A 22191-nucleotide genomic window follows, 5' to 3' on the forward strand; every position below is an offset into this window, starting at 1 on the left:
GCAGTTAGCACGGACTTTGCTTCTGACTGGACTAAATATCATGCCAGTAGATGGGTTTTAATGATACACGGCATAAATATGTTCCCAGTAATAGTTCATGTTGATTCTTAGAGTTCATTAATGGAAATCAGTTAATTGATGGCACTTTGTCATTCAACATCTGTTTATTGAATTTCTACCTTGTGCCTAGATCCTGAAAATGTAGTAGTAAACAAAACAAAATTCCTGCTGTCAAGGAGTTTACAGTTGGAGATTGATGCTGAAAAGCTGCTGAAATGAACTTGTTCCTAGAAACTTGGATGTGTTTGAGTGATGAGAACTACATTGAGATCTAGTTTGATGGTATTTCTATGAAGACTTGTTAGCTCTGAAGAGATGGTTTGAATATGGATGTTACTTGGATCTATAACCTACAGTTAGCATGTATCAAAATTTACAAAGAAATTATGACAGTTATTAACTGTTAACAGCATTATTTTTATGCAGTCTGCTGAAGTTAACGGTTCTCAGGATGAATAATTACTTGAAATAAACATTTTCTTTTCATTCTTTTTTATTTCTTTTTTTTTTTTTCTTTAAGATTCCAGGCCTTTGGAGACTTATTTGATGAAGCTATTAAGTTAGGGCTAACAGCAATTCAAACTCAGAATCCTGGTTTCTATTACCAGCAGGCAGCATACTATGCTCAGGAGCGGAAGCAGCTGGCAAAAACCCTCTGTAACCATGAAGTAAGTCACGGATTTCCTGTTATGTAGCATTTAGGGAACATACTCGTCTTCTCTTCCAAGAAGCCAGGACCTATTGGTATTGATGATTTTTTCTCAGTCTTTGCCTATCATGTTTTTATCTCTTATAGTTTCAGGAATCCTATTTGAACACTAGATTTTCACTCGTGAGCAAAAGCTGAGGAAAGGTTTTTTTTTTGAAGAACTAACCTATGATTGGCCATAAGTTCATGATTTTTGATAGTCTTTATATGTTTGTTTATTTATTTGAAAGGCAGAGTGACAGAGACAGAGAGATATCGTCCATCTATTAGTTCTCTCCCCAAATGGCTGCAACAGCCCGGGCTGGGCCACGCTGAAGCCAGGAGCCAGAAACTCCATCCAGGTCTCCCTTGTGGATGACAGGAACACATCAGCCATCATCTGCTGCTTCCCAGGGCAGGGAGCTGGATCAGAAGCACAGTAGCTATGACTCCAGCTGGCTCCAGTATGGGATGTGAAGGGCCCAAATGGCAGCTTAACTCTCTGCATCACGCCTGCCCTGAATAAATGAAAGAGACAAAATTAATATGAAAATCACAGTCATTGTCACACTATAAACCCCTTGTTTTGTTTCTGTGATCACTGCTGTAGGATTTGGAGGAGACTAGGAGAATGTATTCTTGTTTGACTCATCTGAGAGGAGAACTTTTGACTTCATCTCTTCTTGAAAATGTCCTCTCTGGAATACCTGGGATTCTGTTTGAGTCTACTTTTTTTTTTTTTTTTTTTTTTGACAGGCAGAGTGGACAGTGAGAGAGAGAGACAGAGAGAAAGGTCTTCCTTTTCTGTTGGTTCACCCCCCCAATGGCTGCTGCGGCCGGCGCACCGCGCTGATCCGATGGCAGGAGCCAGGTACTTATCCTGGTCTCCCATGGGGTGCAGGGCCCAAGGACTTGGACCATCCTCCACTGTACTCCCTGGCCACAGCAGAGAGCTGGCCTGGAAGAGGGGCAACCGGGACAGAATCCGGCGCCCCGACTGGGACTAGAACCCGGTGTGCTGGCGCCGCAAGGCAGAGGATTAGCCTAGTGAGCCGTGGCGCCGGCCAAGTCTACTTTCTTAAACTTGATATTTCATGTTGCTTTTCTCTTAAAATCACGCATGTATTTTAAGGAAAAATTGTATTTTAGGGATTCTAAGGCAGAGAGTAGATCGTAAGAAATAGTGCCAAGATTTGTTTATAAAGTTATTCTCATAGATTTATTAGTTGTAATGTAAACTAGAAATAAAATGAACAACTATAGGGAATTTGTTAAAATATAGAAGATCAGGTAGTCTTAAAAATAATGTTTTGGAATAACATTTAATGATAGATGAAAGTGCAGAATATATTTAAATGAAAACAACAGGTTGAAAAATTACTTCAATCAGTAACAAATATTTTCGCACTAACTGTGAAAGAATAATAATGTATTCTCAGTAGTAGAAGTAGGTTTACAAGTAATTTTATTTTGTCCTTTACCTTTTGAGTATGTTCTACATGTTTCTGTAATGTAATTATATTACATTTTGGTTTCAGAGGGAAAAAGTCATAAAGAAGAAAAGTAAAGTAGTGTAAATCTGTCACTCATGGGACTGAAAGTATCCTCTGTTCTCTTACCAGGATTTAATATGGAAATTAAAAAAGGGAACCTATGGAATAAATATCAAACATATCAAACATAGTCTGTTTGCTATAGTTTACTATAGCAAAGATAAAAAGCTGTGTTAGTTATTATTTGTCAAAATCAGACTGATTTGGGTTTGTCTTGGCTTAGTGGTTGAGACACCTGTGTCCTGTATCCTAATACCGTGGTTGTAGTGTCCTTTCCTGATTCCAGCTTCCTGCTAATGCAGATCCTGGGAGACATGTGAAAGGCCAGGATTGAGTTCTTGGCTCCTGGCTTCAGCCTGGCCCAGCCTGGGGGGCTGTTACAGGCATTTGGGGGAATGAAGCAGCAGATGGGGGCTCTCTATGTCTTTATGTCTCTACTCTCAAATAAAGACAATTCTTTTAAAAGATATATTTATTGGGGCCAGCGCTGTGGTGCAGCGGGTTAATGCCCTGGCCTGAAGTGCCGGCATCCCATGTGGACACTGGTTCGAGACCCAGCTGCTCCACTTCCGATCCAGCTCTCTGCTATAGCCTGGGAAAGCGATGGAGGATGGCCCATGTCCTTGGGCCCCTGCACCCATGTGGGAGACCCGGAGCAAGTTCCTTGCTCCTGGCTTTAGATCGGCACAGCTCCTGCCGTTGCGGCCAATTGGGGAGTAAACCAATGGCTGGAAGACCTCTCCCTTTCTCTCTGCCTCTCCTTTCTCTGTGTAACTCTGCCTTTCAAGTAAATAAAAAAGCTTATTTATTTACTTGAAAGGCAGAGTTACAGAGTTACAGAGAGAGGGGGAGAAAGGGAGCGAGATCTTCCGTCTGCTTATTCACTCCCCAAATGGCTGTAATGGCCGGAGTCGGGCTCATCCGAAGCTAGGAGCCAGGTGGTTCTTCTGGGTCTACCAATGCTGGTGCAGGGGCCCAAGCACTTGGGCCGTCTTCCACTGCTTTCCCAGACCATTAGCACGGAGCTGGATCAGAAGTGGAGCAGCTGGAACTCGAACTGGCGCTCATATAGGATGCCTACGCCACAGATGGCAACTTAACCCACTACGCCATAGTGCCAGCCTCTCAAATGAAATTTTTTTAAAAAAATCAAACTGATCTATTCAGTTTTTATAAGATTAACCAAGCATTGGGGCCAGCACTGTGGTGTAGTATGTTAAACCTCTGCCTGTGGCACTGGCATCTCATATGGGTACCGGTTCAAGTTCCGGCTGCTTCACTTCCAATCCAGCTGCGTGCTACTGTGCCTCAGAAAGCAATAGAAGATGGTCTAAGCACTTGAGCCCCTGTACCCATGTGGGAGAAGCTCCTGGCTCCTGGCTTTGGGTTGGCCCAGCTCTGGCCATTGTGGCCATCTGTGGAATGAACCAGTAGATGGAAGACCTCTCTCTCTGTAATTCTGTATCTCAAATAAATAAATAAAATCTTTTTTAGAAAAGGATTAACTAAATATTAAACATTTTAGTTTATTTTTGCTAAAATATACTTTTGAAATATTCTGTGGCTGGTGCTGTGGCATAGCGGATAAAGCCAGTTCAAGTCGTGGCTGCTCCACTTCTGATACAGCTCTCTGCTATGGCCTGGGAAAGCAGTAGAAGATGCCCAGGTCACTGGGCCCCTGCGCTCATGTGGGAGACCGGGAAGAAACTCCTGGCTCCTGGCTTCAGATCGACACATCTCTGGCCATTGCCGCCTACTGGGGAATGAACCAGCAGATGGAAGACCTCTCTCTCTGTGTAACTCTGACTTTCAAATAAATAAATAAATAAATCTTTTTTTTTTTTTAAAGAAATACTCCAAAGTAGGTATTTTTTATTTATTTTCTTTGAGAGAGACAAATAGGCAAACAGCTGTCATTGTCTCATTCATTCCCCAGATATCCACAATAGCTAAGACTAGGCCTGGCCAAAGCTGGGAGCTGAGAACTCAGTCTAGGTCTCCCACATGGGTGGCAGGGACCCAGTTACTTGAGCCATCACCACTACCTCCCAGGGGTCTCCATTAGCAGAAAGCTGGAGTCAGAACTCGAGTCAAGTATCAGACCTAGGTATTCTGATGTGAGATGTGGGTGTCAACTGCTGGGCTAAACCCTGCTCCAAGACTTTGATATTTGAATGTATTTGGTGTTTGTATTTATGAAAGTTTTTTATTAAGCCAAATGTTGGGCAAGAGTTGGTTTGTGATGGGTTACATAAACTCTTACTTAGATTTGTGTTTTAATTTACAGGCTTCTGTAATGTATCCCAATCCTGATCCCTTAGAAACACAAACAGGCGTTCTTGATTTTTATGGACAAAGATCATGGCGACAAGGAATACTAAGTAAATAATTTTTCCTTCCCCACTTTTCTTTCAACTTTAAAAAGTGAAGATAGCTATCATGATTTCCTAGATTTCATGCAGCCAGTGAAAAAATGATGCTATATAAAAATGTGTGATCTTAAAATATTCTTATAGGATTTGTAGTTCTTAGTTTTTTTAATGTTTTATTTGTACTACCACATCTTAGAATAACTTATAATTTAAAATGTTGATATAATATGAATATTTATAAGTAAAAGCATTTGGACATCTTTTGTCTTAAGAGACACAATTAATAAGCCACTGTTTATTTAAATATTTTATGTCTAGTTAACTTTAATGGTTTATTTGATATTTAAAAACATTAACTTATATCACTTTGTTTTTAAAAATGTTTTTATTTATTTGAAAGAGTGATAGAGAGAAAGATATCTTCCATTCCTTGGTTCACACCCCAACTATGTGCAACAGCCAGGGCTGAGGCTGGCTGAAGCCAGGATCCAGGAACTCCATCTGGGTTTCACAGGGATTTAAGTGCTTAAGGCATCATCTCCTGCTATCCAGGCATATTAGCAGGGAACTGGACCTGAAGGGGAGTAGCGGTACCATAATGCCCACTCCAACTGGTATAACTTTAAAAACAATTTCTCTGCATCTTTATGTTTCTACTTTCATTCTTTTTTAAAAAAAACATGCATTTTTTTTATTTGAAAGAGTTACAGAGAGAGGTCGAGACAGAGAGAGAGGTCTTCCATCCTCTGGTTTACTCCCCAAATGGCCGCAATGGCCAGAGCTGCGCCGATCCAAAGCCAGGAGCCAGGAGCTTCCTCCGGGTTTCCATGTGGGAGCAGGGGCCCAGTGACTTGGGCCATCTTCTACTGCTTTCCCAGGCCATAGCAGAGAGCTGGATCGGAAGTGGAGAAGTCTGGACTTGAACGGCGCCCATATGGGATGCTGGCGCTTCAGGCCACGGCTTTAACCCACTGTGCCACAGCGCCAGCCCCCTCTACTTTCATTATTTTTAAAAATGTGATTAAAAAAATTTTAATGGACACGTAATTATACATTTTCATGGGAATCCATGTGATATTTCAGCACATGTATACACTGTGGAATATCCAGTCAGGATAAATTTTTTTTTGCTTCTTTATTTAAAGATTTATTTATTTATTTATTTATTTGAAAGAGTTAGAGAAGGAGAGGCACAGAGAGAGAGAGAGGGAGAGAGAGGTCTTCCATTCGATGGTTCACTCCCCAATTGGCTGCAACAGCTGGAGCTGCGCTGATCTGAAGCCAGGAACCAGGAGCTTCTTCCGGGTCTCCCATGCGGGTGCAGGGGCCCAAGGACTTGGGCCATCTTCTACTGCTTTCTCAGGCCATAGCAGAGAGCTGGATTGGAAGTGGAGCAGCCGGGACTGGAACCGGCGCCCATATGGGATGCCAGCACTGCAGGTGGCAGCTTAACCCACTATGTCACAGCACCGGCCCCAAGTCAGGATAAACTTATCTATGTCTCCTCAAACATTCATCATTTCTTTGTGATATAAACATTTAAAAATCTTTCTTCTAATTTTTTTCAAAAGAAATACGCAGTACATTATCACTCTCTATAGTCACCACACTGTGCATTAGAACACCAGGACTTCTTACTCCTGTCTTGCTGCTGTAACTTAACTTGATTAATAACCTTTCCCATTCCTCTGTCTCCCCTAGTCTCTCTAGCTTCTCCTAAACACCATTGTGTTCTCAACTTCTATGAGATTGACATTTTTTATATTCCATATGTGAATGAGATCATTCCTGTGCTTGGCTCATTTCACTTAACAAAGTGACCTCCCATCTTATCATGATAGTGAAATGACAAGTTTCTTTTTGTGGCTGTATAGTATTCCATCAGTTGTATATACCACATTTTCCTTATCCATTTATCAGTTGGTGGGCACTGAGGTTGTTTCCATTTCTGGGCTACTCTGAATAGTGCTTCAGTAAACATGGACATGCAGCTGTCCTTCTGATAGAGTGACTACTTCCCGTGGCTATGTACTCAGTAGTGGGAAGACTGGATCATATGGTAGTTCTATTTGTAGTTTTTTGAGGAACCTCTATACTATTTTCCACAGTGGTTGTACTAATTTACATTCCTACCAACAATGGGAAAGAGCTCCCTTTTCTCCACATCCTTATCAACACTTGTTCTCTTTTGTGTTTTTTATAATATTCAGTCTTAATGGAGTGAGGTGATGTCTCATTGTGGTTTTGATTTGAACTTCCATCATGATTAATGATGCTGAGCATTTTCTCATGTACCTGTTGGCCATCTGTATGTCTTCCTTTGAGAAGTGTCTGTTTAAATCTATTGCCAATTTTTAATGGAATCATTTGTGTTTTTTTTGTTTATTAGTGTGCTACTGTTGAGTTGTTTGAGTTCCTTATATATTCTGGTTATTGACCCACTGCCAGATATGTAGGTTGCAGATATTTTCTCCCATTTTGTAGGTTATCTCTTCAATCTGTCATTTCTTTTGCTATGTAGAAGATCTATAGTTTTATGAAATCTCATTTGTCTATTGTTGCTTTTATTTCCGGTGCTTTAGGGGTGTGATCTAGAAAAATCCTTGCCCATCCCATTGTCCTGAAGTAGTTCCTCCATGTTTTTGTCTAGCTTTACCATTTTTTTTCCCTGTTCTATAAATAATTTAATTTGAGAAATATCTGTGACAATTAAAATTTAAATGATAAGAAATTATATATAATCTTTAGAGAGTTTTTTCTGTATAGAGAATATTGATACTACTCTTTATCCAGATGTTGATACTATTAGTTAAAAATCATTGAGAGGGGCTGGCACTGTGGCGTAGCAGGTAAGGCCGCCACCTGCTGTGCTGGCATCCCATATGGGCATCGGTTCTAGTCCCAGCTGCTCTACTTCTGATCCAGCTCTCTGCTGTGGCCTGGGAAAGCAGTAGAAGATTGCCCAAGTCCTTAGGCCTCTGCACCCGTGTAGGAGACCCAGAAGAAGCTCCTGGCTCCTGACTTCAGATTGGTGCAGCTCCGGCCATTGTGGCCAGTTGGGGAGTGAACCAGCAGATAGAAGTCCTCTCTCTCTCTCTCTGCCTCTCCTTCTCTCTGTCTGTAACTCTGACTTTCAAATAAATAAGCAAGTCTTAAAAAAAAAAAATCATTGAGGAGCTGGCATTGTAGTGTATGTAGCTGGCTATACCACTTCTAATCCAACTCCTGCTAATTGCCTGGGAAAAGCAGTGGAAGATGCCCCATGTGTTTGGGCCCCTGCTGCCCATGTAGGAGACCTGGAAGAATTTCCTGGCTTCTGGCTGTTGTGGCCATGTGGGGAGTGAACCAGATGATTGGAAGATCTCTCTCTTTTTCCCTGTCTGTAACTCTAACTTTCAAATTAAATAAAAACAAGAAAAGAAACAACTCCTCATTTGTTAAAAAAAAAAAAAAATCATTGAACTCAGTAGTGTTCTCTTCAGTCAGAGGTCACAGAGAAGTTTCCATGTTAATAAAGCTGTTTCTTAGAATCTTTAAGATTCTAGAATGTTAAGAATCTTAACTGCACCCTGTTAAAGTAAAGGATTCAAGAAGCATACGCATGCAGTATTCACATGAAGACTTTTGTTAGATGAACTGCCTAAAATGGGTTGTGTCTTGTCTTATACAGGTTTTGATCTTTCTGATCCTGAGAAAGAGAAGGCTGGAGTTCTTGCCATTCAGCTGAAGGAGAGAAGTGTTGTTCACTCTGTAAGTTGTTTTGTTCCTTCGATATAAGCCAGTTTTTATAGTATTTTAGGAAAATGCAAGATTTTTCCTACTGAAATGTTTCATACGTTGTCGTTTCTAATAGGAAATAATAATAAGCCTTCTGAGCAATGCTGTCGCACAATTCAAGAAGTATAAGTGCCCTAGAATGAAAAGTCATCTAAGTATGTATCCATAGAGTGTCACAATGTTATGCAACTTTGAGTAATTTTAAGTTCTCCTCATAAATCTTTTTTCCTTTATAGTGGTCCAAATGGGAGAAGAATATTATTATGCAAAGGATTATACCAAAGCTTTGAAGTGAGTCCTATTTACTGTTTTTTTTTCTTTTCAAGTATTCAGATTGCAGTGAAATTGGAATAGAAATTTATACTGAAGGATTTATTATTTCTATTTAGCTGTCTCTGTGCAGTTTTTCTCAGGTGCCATCTGTTGTCACCATATTTTTCAAAGTGTTAGGAAACTTCATTTTTAGCTAACTGTTAAAACTATCTCAATAAGATTTTCTTTATTGATAAATGAGGACATTTCATCTTGTCCAAGAATTCTTTGAACTCTTTTTTGTGCAGCTGTTTTAGTCTGGCTCACGTTTCGTCCTTTTAGGTTGCTGGATTATGTGATGTGTGATTATCGGAGTGAGGGCTGGTGGACTCTCCTCACATCGATATTGACCACAGCTCTGAAGTGCTCCTACCTCATGGCCCAACTGAAGGATTATATCACTTACTCCCTGGAACTTCTTGGAAGAGGTAACTATGATCGCTCAGAAAAACCTCAATCCATAAAATCATTCAGCATTCCTTAAGCGTTTAAAAATTTAAAGAATAATTTAGTTTCACATAATTAACAGTAGTTTTGCTGTGTGTGAATCACCAGGCTTGGTCATCTTAGAGGAGGTGTTTATGCTTAAATATTTTTAAAGCTTTACATGAAGGTGGTAGTCTTACTTGCTTTCTGGTTCTCACTCTTTTCCTTCCTTCTTCGTATTAGCTTCAACTCTGAAAGATGACCAGAAATCTAGGATAGAGAAGAACCTCATAAACGTTTTAATGGTAGGTTGGAATTCTTTATGTAAAATGTGTTGTAGAACTCCGTACATGCATATGTATGTAAATTCTTTGTTTCAACTTGTTGAATGGACGCTTTTCTCCGTTGGTGCAGAATGAAAGTCCCGATCCTGAACCCGACTGTGATGTCTTAGCTGTGAAAACTGCTCAGAAGTTGTGGGCGGACCGAGTTTCTCTTGTTGGCAGCAATGTTTTCACAATAGGAGTACAGGATTTTGTACCATTTGGTAGGTTACCAGCATCTGCAGTGTTATTTCAGAGAATTCATCCTTATTTCTATGAACTTAATAGATGCAGAATAATAATCTGAAATCCTAAGTACTCTAAAATTTGAACTTTTGACCTCTGACTTTATGCCATAAATGGAATAGTCTACAAAATTTTTAAAAATAATTTTGGACTGGCATTGTGGCATAGTAGGTTAAACCTCTACCTGCAGTGTCGGCATCCCATATGGGTGCCAGTTTAAGTCCTGGCTGCTCCACTTCCAATCCAGCTCCCTGCTAATGGCCTGGGAGAGCAGTGGAAGATGGCCCAAATGCTTGGGCCCCTGCATCTATGTGGGATACCTGGAAGAAGCTCCAGGCTCCTGGCTCCAGAGCAGCCAAACTTCAGCTGTTGCGGCCATCTGAGGAGTAAGCCAGTGGATGGAAGACCTCTGTCTCTTTCTCTCTCTCTCTGTAACTCTGTCTCTCAAATAAAAATAAATACAATTTTAAAAATACTATTTATTATATAAAATTACTCAGGCTGTATTTTTTTAAAGATTTATTTATTTATTATTTGAAAGGCAGCATTACAGAAAGGCAGAGGCAAAGAGAGAGATCTTCCATCCACTGGTTCACTCCCTAAATGGCCACAATGGCCGGATCTGGGCCAGTCCAAAGCCAGAAGCCAGGAGCTTCTTCTAGGTCTCCCATATGGATACAAGGGCCCAAGGACTTGAGCCGTCTTCTACTGCTTTCTCAGGCCATACCAGAGCTGAATCGGAAGTAGAGCAGCCAGGACTCGAACCAGCGCCCATATGGGATGCCGGCACTCCAGAGAGCAGCTTTACCCGCCATGCCACAGCCCTGGCCTTGAGGCTATATGTTTAAGGTGTATATGAAACATAAATAACTTTTGTGTTTAGACTTGGATTTCATCCTACAGGATTTCTCACTCATTTATATATGCATATATTCCAAAACCCAAAATATCCAGAATCTGAAACACCCCAGCCTATATAATCATTTTATAGATAAACTATGTTTTTTCCCCCTTAGTGAAATAAAGATAATCAAGAACTTAAAAACCTGATTTATGTCTTAAAACATATTTTGTACAGGTGTTTGAAACATACTTGAAAAGATTTTCATTTAAAAGATTTATGCTTTAATGTATAGGCTGGTATTTTCTTTTTTTCTTTTTTTTTTTTTTTGTGACAGGCAGAGTGGATAGTGAGAGAGAGAGACAGAGAGAAAGGTCTTCCTTTGCCGTTGGTTCACCCTCCAATGGCCGCCGCGGCCGGCGCGCTGCAGCCGGCGCACCGCGCTGATCCGATGGCAGGAGCCAGGAGCCAGGTGCTTTTCCTGGTCTCCCATGGGGTGCAGGGCCCAAGCACCTGGGCCATCCTCCACTGCACTCCCTGGCCACAGCAGAGGGCTGGCCTGGAAGAGGGGCAACCGGGACAGAATCCGGCACCCCGACCGGGACTAGAACCCGGTGTGCCGGCGCCGCTAGGTGGAGGATTAGCCTAGTGAGCCGCGGCGCCGGCCTAGGCTGGTATTTTCAAATAAGTTAATAAAAATGTTTTTTTCCTTTGAAATCTTAACATTGGTATTTCAGAGGCAGCTATTTTCTTTAAATAAATATTTTACTTATTTATTTGAGAGGTAGAATTACAGAGAGTGAGAGGGAGAGACAGGGAGAAAGGTTTTCCATCACTCGTTCACTCCCCAAATGGCTACAACAGCCGGAACTGGGCCAGTTCGAAGCCAGAGCCAGGAGCTGATTCTGGGTCTCCCACTTGGGTACAAGGAGCCCACGCACTTGGACCATCTTTGGCTGCTTTCCCATGCCATAGCAGAGAGCTGGATTGGAAGAGGAGCTGCCGGGACACGAACCAGCACCTGTATGAGATGCTGGTACCACAAGTGGAGGCTTAGCCTACTACACCACAGAACCAGCTCCTAGTCAGGTATATTTTTAAAATTAAAGATGATTTTGAAACTTGAAAGCTATAATTTATTTGTTTTATTTATTTTTCTTAGTGAACCACATTTGTGTCTTTGAAATGCCTCAATACAGAAGTCAGTAAGAATGGCCAGAGTGGATGTGTCTTTTCTGAAGAGTAAATGTGGTTCACAGAATAGTGTGTGTGAATGTTGAGTATCTGGTAGTGTATAAATCAGCTCTTTTCTGTTTTGTTTCAGTACAATGCAAAGCCAAGTTCCATGCCCCAAGTTTTCATGTTGATGTACCTGTTCAGTTTGATATTTACCTGAAAGCTGATTGTCCACACCCCATTAGGTTCTCCAAGCTCTGTGTCAGCTTTAATAATCAGGTAATGATACCTTTTAATGTGTTTTTACTGTGTTTGTATTTTATTCTCTCTTGTGTTAAACTAGGTAAAATGAGTTTAGTGAATTTTACATCTTACTGGTTTCATAGTAACAAATTTGGGTGAGGTCTCTCTAAATGCATTTACAGTTCTAAATTTCTATACTAGCAATTTAAGTTTTATACTTTTCTTTTTGTTTCCATTGTATGCTTATGAAATCTAAGCATTCTGTGTATATATTTTTTATAGTCTATAACTAAGATATATTAAAAATGAGTGTCATCAAGTTTTCAATATCGTTTACTTTATATTCTAGTTTATCATTAGCTTTTGATTATAGAATGCTTTTATTTTTGAGAAATTGGAATATCAATTAATATAAATTCAAAAGTAAATATATAAATGTGTGAGCTTCCAATTCCATTTTCCTAGATGTCCTCTCTGTTAACTTTCTTGAATAGTCTAGACATGGCACATGTGTAAAAGAGCAACTTCTTTTCTGCCAAATGGAATTATACCATATTTTTTGAATTTGAACATTTCTAAAATATGATATAGCATGGTCAATTGCTTGTTTACATTCCAACTTTTTCAGTTATAATCTCATTTAATAGATAATCACCTTTTGATCACCCAGGAAGTATATTGAGCCTTTAACACACAATCATTTATTCCCAATTACAATATTCTTAGCATTCTGAGCCTGAGGGAGTTTGGCCTATCAGCCCATTGAAAATGTGAGTGTTTTGAGGGTAAGGGCCAGGATTGACTCACAGATCGCCCGAGTAGGTCGTGAAGACTAAATGGTGTAGGGTGGACTAGCAGTGTAGTGGCAGTAGGCATATCAAAGGAAAGAGGAGGTGAAGATACATTAAGGTAGGTATAAAAAGATGGGAGAGGGAGAAGATGTTTGGCAATGAGAAAACACTGTGTGGAAGCAGGAGTGCACTTTCTGTGTTTATGGGTCAGTGCAGACAAAGGCCTCACAGAAGCAGAGGGCTTGTTAATGATGGTTATTGGTACGTGAGATCGGATGACTTGAAGGAACCTTGAAAAATTAAGAGCAATGGGCCGATAAATAGAAATTTTAAAAGATTTACTTATTTATTTATCTTATCCATGTTGTATGTGTCACTTTATTGTATGGTCATAAAGACGCGGTGTTACCTGTTTTAATAGGATTTGATTCAGAGGAACTGAGAAATGTCCCTGCAGTAGAAATGCTGAGGTCAAACTGGATTGCCTGAAGGACTGGCACGTTTTACTTGATTTCAGACCCTTGCTCAAGGATCCTTTGTGAATTAGCTTAAAAACTTTAAAGCTAGAATATGAAATTTCTATTTCCCAAACTTTTCTCTAGTAGCAAAATAGAGGGAAGAATTGATGTCATGGAAACCAGTTAGAGACTTTTATATTAATCCAACTACAAAAAGTCAGGATTTGTGGGATACCTGGGCTGAGTTCTAAGTTCCTGGCTTGGCTATGTGGGGCATTTGGAGAGTGAACTTGTAGGAGATCTGTCAATCTCTCTGCCTTTCGAATAAAATAAAGATAAAAATCTTAAAAAATTGAAAAGATACAAGAGGCATTTTAAAATAGATAAATCTGGAGTGCTGAGTGTATAAAGAGGATAAAGAATGGGCATGCGGGCCGGTGCCGCAGCTCTGACACCCCAGGTTCTAGTCCCAGTTGGGGCGCCGGATTCTGTCCCGCTTGCTCCTCTTCCAGTCCAGCTCTCTGCTGTGGCCCAGGAGTGCAGTGGAGGATGGCCCAAGTGCTTGGGCCCTGCACCTGCATGGGAGACCAGGAGGAAGCACCTGCTCCTGGGTTGGGATCGGCACAGCGCTCCAGCTATGGCGGCCATTTGGGGGGTGAACCAACGGAAGACCTTTCTCTCTGTCTCTCTCTCTTATTATCTAACTCTGCCTGTCAAAAAAAAAAAAAAAAAAAAAAAAAAAAAAAAAAAAGAATGGGCATCCGGTGAATAAAGGACAGGAGACGTGCACGTGCCGTGTCCTCTGCTTGGATTGTCTTGCTCTCCTTTCTCCACTTAATCAGTTCTTTCTCATGGACCTTCCCTGACCCACCAAGGCTGATTCGCCTGGCTCCCGGAGCCCTGTACAGCACAAGTCACAGCCGTGGTTCACCATTGTGTGTATTGTTTGGTAAATTGCATGTTGTTCTTAACTAGAATCTAAGTGTGGAATGGGAAGGTTAGTACAGGAACCCTTATTTTGCTTTCCCCTTAGTATCCTACCATTCCATTTCTTTTTCCAACAAACATAAATGACTTCTTCAATCAAAGCTCTAATATGCTAGCATAGACTATAAAGCAGGGTTTTTATTTTTAATAATTAGATTATTTTAAATTCATGGTACAAATCACAAGATAAATGTAGTTTCTTAAATTTTATAAGTATGGAATGGAAATGAAAATTAGAGGAAAAATATGAACTGTGAACTGTGTAAGAGTTTTCTGTGAAGCCATTGGGATAGAAAATGGCTCTTACAGAGATCTTGACACTTATTGAACAGGTGAGAATGGTGATTCCATAGACAAAAACCTGACGATGTCTCTGTTTATTTGTCTGTGTGGAATATGCTGTCCTGGGAGCATAGATGGACATTCATCTTGGGCATGCTGAGTTTAGGTGGTACTAGATTTATCTTTGGGACAGTTGTGATATAAACAAGTATTTAAGGCAATCAGACAGAATTGGATTGTTTTTATGAAAGACATATTAGCACAAATGTGCAGAATATATAGATACTAATAAACTTTCCAGTGAAGTGAACATAAAGGGAAAATAGAAGAATTAAAAGAAAGCCAAGGACTGAAACTTTTGGAACCTATGAGTTGAAGGAAAAAAGGGCCTTAGAGGGAAAAACAGGAAACAGTGAAGGAAGGTGAGAAACACATGTTTCAGTGTCACAGAGGCAAAGTTAAAGGAAACTCGCCAAGAAAAGGAGATGATGATAGCACCTTTCTTTCTCTCTCTACAAAAGGCTTTTCAGAAGTCGATTGTGTACAGTTAACTTGCTCTTTTCTTGGGGTAGAAATGAATAAATGTGTCTCCATTTGGCATAAAAATACTTCCTTTTACTAGTTACCCTACATAATGCTTTGGTGTTGGTGGAGTTAAAACTAAATGAGCTCCAAATCACTTGGCATTTAGTGTTAGCAAAACATCTCATCTGACGTTTGTATCTCTTTCAGGAGTACAACCAGTTCTGTGTGATAGAAGAAGCATCTAAGGCAAGTGAAGTTTTAGAAAATCTGACTCAAGGAAAGATGTGCTTAGTTCCTGGAAAAACAAGAAAATTGTTATTTAAGTTTGTTGCAAAAACTGAAGATGTGGGAAAGAAAATTGAGGTTAGTGGTGACATTTGTTTAAAAGCATTTTTAATATGTTTGTGTCAGAAAATTTCAAATAATGTAGAAATTTATTAAATGTAAAAATGAAGCATTTTCACCTGGATTTCCTAAGAGAAACCATTCATAATCGTTGGGTAGATTTCCTTCCACACATTTTTCTGTAACATATTTATGGTTAATTCTTTTCCAATTAAAAAATTACCAATGTACTCTATTTGGTATGCTACAACTGGCTTTTTTCACTTAGCATGTATATTAGACATTGTTTTCTGTTAGTACATAAGAACAATCTTATTTTTGCTTTCAGTTAAGGAGGTTTAAATATATATAACAGCAAATATATTTTGTATAATATATAACTTAGACTGAATATCTTTTTGATGTTTTAGCATTGTTACACTTGATCTTAGCCAAAAGGCCAAGAAGCGATTTTTAGCATTGCTAACTGCATTTTTTAAAAGAGAAAATGTAAAAGATTGATTTAATTGAAATATCTTTTGGAAATATATGATGAAAATAAGATATTTATTCAGCGTAAACTCTGGAGCTAAGCTGTGTGGGTTTAAATTCTGACTCTGCAGAGTTACTAGCTTGTGATGCTGAGCAGTCACTTACCCTCTTTGTGTCTCAGTGTATCCATCCGGAGATTGTGGATAACACAGCCTATTTGCTAGGGTCTCAGGAGGATTCAATCAGTTAATGTAAATTGCTTGGGATAGTGATGAGACCGTAGTCAACACTCATTACCTATTTTCCATGACTTGAATGGGAAGTTAGCTACTCAAAACTTGTATTGCTGAGAGTGCACAAGGTTGTACTACACATATTCCCGTAACAATTTCTATGAAACTGTTGGTTTTGTTATTAACCAGTATCCAGAGGTTTTTGCTTAGTCATTAAAAAAAACTTTCATGATTTTGATTAAACCCTTAAGTACATATTTTCTTTGTTCTGTGCTGAGTAAGCCTACAGACATGAATCATAATTAATAATCCTGTTGTGAAGGGTTTACTTGAATGAACATTTGTTTCTCAATAAACTGTTTCATTGCTGATAGTATAGGTGTTTGCAGGAAGAATATTTGTGGGGCTAGAGGTTAGGTGGTAAGCATATTAACGGTCATCAAAATATTTCATTCAGCACCTGTTATGTCTTATGCTGTGCCAGATAGTTACAGGCATGCTATACGGTCAGTCTCCTAGGAAGTCAGGTCACGATCTCTGTTTTAAAGATGAAACAGGTGAAACCCAGTGCAGAGTTCAAGGCTCCAGGCTGTGTTCTGCCCTCTGTTACCTGGTGGGTCTCCAAAGGGACCCCTTCACCTGCTGAGAGGGGATGGTGACAAGCAAGAATGAATGGTGATTCTGTCAGTCCTGTGTCTTTAGATTACCTCGGTGGATCTGGTTCTGGGCAACGAGACGGGAAGATGTGTGGTTTTAAACTGGCAGGGAGGAGGAGGAGACGCCGCCTCGTCCCAAGAAGCCCTGCAGGCGGCAAGATCTTTCAGAAGACGGCCCAAGCTCCCCGACCGCGAGGTGCCCTGGGACTGCATCGTGATTCAGGCAAGCACCATGTAAGTCCCCACGCTGCCAGCCTGTGAAAGGTCGCCCTCTCATTTCTTTTCCTCGTTCCTTTCACTTACTTGTATTTTTTTCTAGACTCAAGGACTCACTTAAGGTTTCTTTTTCAAGGATCATCTCCAGAGTTCCAAACATTTCTGTACGTCTCCGACACGAGCCTCCTGCCCTGGCCAATGAGATGTACTGTTTGGTTGTGACTGTTCAGTCCCATGAAAAGACCCAAATCAGAGATGTGAAGCTCACTGCTGGGTTAAAGCCAGGTGAGCACTTGTTTTTGTTTTTAATATTTGTATTAATCCAACATAAAATAAGCATCCGTGGTGTCCGCGACAGAACGTTTGTTTAAAAGATGCTATGACATGGTGCTCTGCACGTAGTGTTGATTATTAGGGTGTTTGAATCCCCTGTATTTTAAAAACACCAACATTGACACTTTTAGGACAGGATGCCAACTTAACTCAGAAAACTCACATGACTCTTCATGGAACTGAGCTATGCGACGAGTCCTACCCAGCCTTACTCACTGACGTTGCTGTCGGAGACTTGCATCCAGGCGAACAGGTGAAGTGGGCCTGCTAGGATTGGAGAGGAGGTGGATTAATTTGAAGTTTTAAATATACAGTCAGGGGCTGGTGCTATGGCTCAGCGGATTAAAGTCCTGGCCTGCAGTGCCGGTATCCCATGTGGACGCCAGTTCGAGTCCCAGGTGCTCCACTTATGATCCAGCTCCCTGCTTATGCACCAGAGGGTGGCCAAAACCTTTGGGCCCCTGCATCCATGTGGGAGACCTGGAAGAAGCTTCTGGCCCCTGGCTTCTATGGGCTCAGCTCTGGCCATTGTAGCCATTTGAGTGGTGAACCAGCAGGTGGAAGACCTCTCTCTTTCTACCTCTCTCTGTAACGCTCTTTTAAATAAATAAAATCTTTTTAAAAAATTTTAAAAAACATTAAAAAAATATATATAGTCAGTTTTAGGCAATTTCAGAGCATTTCTATAGCTAATCCTGGCACTAAAAAGGTGATTTAACTAACGAACATAGCATCTGCATTTTACCTCTTTAGATGTATAAAATGTCTTAAACAATTTTTATATAAGGAATTTTAGAGTGAATGACCCTAATTGGGAGAATTAGAGGTCTTTAAAATAACCATGATTTGTAACTTAGTGCAGTAATCTCTAAGTCAACTTTAATTTCCAAACCAAATATAAAAAATTCCTTGGAAGTTGAAAATGATTTAGAAAAAAAGTAGACACAGTACATTTTAAACAGTGGGACCATTATCCTGGAATATGTATCAGGAGGAGGTCTGTAATGTTAGGTAAATTCTAACACTTGTTTTGTTACAGCTGGAAAAAACGTTGTATGTTCGCTGTGGAACAGTGGGTTCAAGAATGTTTCTTGTCTATGTTTCTTATCTAATCAATACAACAGTTGAAGAAAAAGAAATTGTTTGCAAGTGTCACAAGGTACTGTTTTCCTAACTCCTTCACAAAGCATCACGTGTGGATCATTCCCCTATTTTGCGTTATTTAAGTTTACATGTGAAATAAGGAGTTTATAGTATGTGACAAATTTTAACTAAGCATCTGTTGATTTTTTTAATCATTTATATTGAGATTAGTTTACACTGGCATTCATTGTTCATATATTAAGATAGAAAATTGACTGTGATAGCTTTCCATATGGGAGTCATCATGTTCTAGATCTCAGGCAAATCACACATTCAACAAAATCTGTAAGTTGGCTTGTATGAGGAAGGTTTGAGAGGGAAAGAGATTCCCTTTTTGAAATATCTTTTCTGTTACTTGTGAAAATTGTTTTTTGAGAGGTGCATGTAGAAAGGGGGTGAAAATAGGAGCTATCCCAGCTGTAGGCCAGCAACTCAAAGGCAGCTGCCGTGAGTGCATTGCTGTAGTTCTGATTAGTCTCTTTTACATATAGAGGTGGGGGGGGACAATCTTGTTATATAGATTTAACCATATAGGATACAGTGCTTATATCCTCTTTCAGTAATGGAAAATGATGATATTTAATATCTTCTGGATTTCAGCGGTGTAATTGGGATTTGGGTCCTTAGCCCATAGAGTAAAAGGTTTATCAGTTTGGGAATTTGTAGTTTGATTATGGCATAGCATCTGGTCCATGGGCTATGGATAAGTTGCTGGGTGAGAAAATCATCCCAAATGAGTTAGCAGGATTTCCCAGTTGGGAGGGAAGAAGACATGTACTAGACTGTCAGAAATTATATCTAGCCCAGTGTAATCTCACAGAGCCATAGATGGTGTGTTAGAAGATAAATGTGCGAGTTTCAGCACTTAATGTGCATTATCTTATTTAATTCTTATAATTATCTATGAAGATAATAAAACCAAGATTTGAAGAGACCATATGACTTTCCCAGAGTCATACCTGTATGCCCAGGATCACACAGCTCATAGGGATGTGTCCAGCTAGGAGTAGAATCCAGATCAACCTAATTGTAACTAAAGGATTCCTACCAACAGAGTGGGTTCTTCTGAAAGATATAATATCCCATTGTCTTCCAAACAGACTCTTTTAGGAAGGAAGTGTATTGCGTTTGTTAAGAGTAGGGCTCCAGGGTCAGATTCTGCCTTTGTCACTTTCTGGCGATGTGACCTGCTTATCTTAAAGTGGCAGTCATTACATTATCTGTTTTTGTTGAGTGGTTATGGATCTTACCACGGGCATGGGGAAGGGGGGTGTTCAAAAAGTTCATGAAAAACAAAACAAACAAAAAAAAAGTTCATCAAAAAGCTGTATATGGATTTCAAAAATACTTTACAACAAACTTAATTTAGCTTTAATTCCATTTTCTACCAACTGTTTTGAAGTACTGTGATGCATACTACATGGATAGTGATTCTAACGACACCTGTGATCATACATTCTTCTTATTTTAGTTATCTTGAGTCAGGGTGTGGTGTAAAGTCCTTGGACAAAAGGAAGACCCAGATTCTAGGCATTACACCACTAGCTTTGTGGCCTTGGGCGAGGTCTTGCATTGCTCTTAGATCTCCTTACTCTTCTGTGAAGTGAGAAGGATGCTTGCCCTCCCACTTCACTAAATCCTGAGGTCATGTCTAAGAAAGTGCTTTGCTGCAGGGATTGTTATAAAACCATAAGACCATTTACTTGAAATAGTGGTCAGGTTTCTCTATAGAGATTGTTACAGATAGCATCTAAGAAAAAGCCTGCTCCTTCCTCACATATAGCTGTGACTATTTATTGATCAGTTATAGATTTGTGTTTTTTGGCCTTCTGTTTTTAAAACTTTATTTGTATGAGAAGATTTAGAAAAGCCATGAAATGCTCCTTTGAATTTCCTTGCAGGATGAAACGGTAACAATAGAAACTGTCTTTCCATTTGACGTCGCAGTGAAATTTGTTTCCACAAAGGTATGCTTCTGTGACATGTATATGTGCTGGAAATCATATGGGTTAAAGAAATTGACTGAAAAGAATAAAATGGGTGACTGATTCCTGACCCACCTTCTGTCTTCGTTTGTGCCAGTTTGAGCACCTGGAAAGGGTCTATGCTGACATCCCCTTTCTGCTGATGACCGACCTCTTAAGTGCCTCGCCCTGGGCCCTCACGATCGTATCCAGTGAGCTGCAGCTGGCTCCTGCCATGACGGCCGTGGATCAACTGGAGTCTCAGCTGGACAAAGGTGAGACCCCGAGTGTGTGCCAGCTTGGGAGCCAGTGCAGTGGCAGGCCTTTTGCTGAGGGAACTTGAGACTTTTACAGGTACTCACAGAAGCATATACATTTAAATTAAGATAGACTTAGTGGCATTTACCATTTGTTTTAGTATACCTTATTTTAAAAGATTAGATGTTTTTCTACTCTAAGGAAGTTATACTTTAAAAATGGACGTGAGGGGGGCCTTGTCCCATATTGGAGTGCCCAAGTTCAAGTCCCAGTTCTGCTTCTGGTTTCAGCTTCCTTCTAATGTGTGTCCTGGGAGGTCGTGGTGATAGCTCAACTGCGTGGGTCCCTTGCCACCCATGTGGGAGAACTGTGTTGAGTTCCAGGCGCTTGGACTTGGCCTGGCCCAGCCCTTGCTGCGAGGGATTTGGGAAGTGAACCAGTGAATGGAACAGCTCTCCCTGAGTCTTTCAAATGAAATGAAAATAAAATTTTTAAATGGAGAAAAAAGTACTTGAAAATAAAATAAGAATATTTTTATATGTGCATTTCTTAAAGGTTGCTGTTTCTTAAATTGATGTAATGTTTACTGTTTATAACTTAAAATGGGAGAACATGATTTTTAGGAAACTGAAAAATATAAAAGAGTACAAGATAAAATTTTCAGGTCACCTAACCAAAGCATCTTCAAAGATGGATTCAAACCCATGATGATGCCTTTCTGGCTCAGTGCACTTTGAGCTGATATGCTTCTTGAGTGTTAGAGTGAATAAAAATTAAATGTTAACTCAAGAAGTAGTATGCTCAGCTGTATTATAGGAATAAATTGTATGAGGGGTGAATTGATATATTCTTAAAACCAAAAATATACAAATTGCTTTATTTTCCTGATTTATTGTCTATCTGCTATTTTATTTCAGTGTTTAAGTATTCAGACTAGTTAATGTACAATACAGACTAAAATTAGATAGGCAGTTATCAGAATTATAGTGTATTTTGGCAATATCTGTCAATAAATAATTAGTAAATATTTATTGAATGCTTCTCTCCAGGGGAGCAGGTGAGATCCTCAAGAAGACATCAAAAAGATCAATTGGTCTCCGTACCCATGTTGATGGGTTTTAGAAAATTTATCTTTTATTTTATTTTATTTTAAAGATTTATTTATTTGAAACATAGAGTTAGAGAGAGGGAGACAGAGACAAAGAGATCTTGTATCTGTTGGTTCACTCTCCAAGTGGCCACAACATCCAGGGCTGTGCCAGGCTAAAGCCAGGAGCTTTGTCTGGGTCTCCCACTTGGGTGCAGGGGCCCAAGCACATGAGCCATCTTCTGCTTTTCCAGGTTATAGCTGGATCAGAAGAGAAGCAGCTGGGAATCGAACCGGCACCCATATGGGATGTCGGCACTGCAGACAGCAGCTTAACCTACTGCACCACAGCACCGGTCCCCATTCTTCATTTTCACAACCAACAGTGTAGCACTTCTATTCAGAAATTAATCCGCTTATTATTA

General features: G+C 39.9%; 1 protein-coding gene and 1 pseudogene across 1 annotated transcript in view; one reads left to right on the plus strand and one right to left on the minus strand.

The window, feature by feature from the left end:
- The window catches only part of TRAPPC11 (trafficking protein particle complex subunit 11), a 56342-nt gene that overhangs the window by 22198 nt on the left and 11953 nt on the right, over positions 1-22191 (plus strand). The window contains exons 10-25 of the mRNA XM_002709491.6: positions 581-728; positions 4589-4682; positions 8344-8423; positions 8527-8605; positions 8687-8741; positions 9045-9190; positions 9432-9493; positions 9603-9735; positions 11923-12053; positions 15268-15423; positions 16812-16999; positions 17118-17266; positions 17446-17567; positions 18354-18473; positions 20359-20424; positions 20540-20696. Coding sequence (XP_002709537.1) covers positions 581-728; positions 4589-4682; positions 8344-8423; positions 8527-8605; positions 8687-8741; positions 9045-9190; positions 9432-9493; positions 9603-9735; positions 11923-12053; positions 15268-15423; positions 16812-16999; positions 17118-17266; positions 17446-17567; positions 18354-18473; positions 20359-20424; positions 20540-20696 — 1886 coding nt within the window. The remainder of the gene's footprint in view (positions 1-580; positions 729-4588; positions 4683-8343; positions 8424-8526; positions 8606-8686; positions 8742-9044; positions 9191-9431; positions 9494-9602; positions 9736-11922; positions 12054-15267; positions 15424-16811; positions 17000-17117; positions 17267-17445; positions 17568-18353; positions 18474-20358; positions 20425-20539; positions 20697-22191) is intronic.
- On the minus strand, positions 15738-15856 carry LOC127490378 (U2 spliceosomal RNA; annotated as a pseudogene).

This window comes from Oryctolagus cuniculus, chromosome 2, assembly GCF_051225735.1.
Source record: "Oryctolagus cuniculus isolate XC-2025 breed Fujian yellow rabbit chromosome 2, ASM5122573v1, whole genome shotgun sequence".
NCBI classification, from domain to species: domain Eukaryota; kingdom Metazoa; phylum Chordata; class Mammalia; order Lagomorpha; family Leporidae; genus Oryctolagus; species Oryctolagus cuniculus.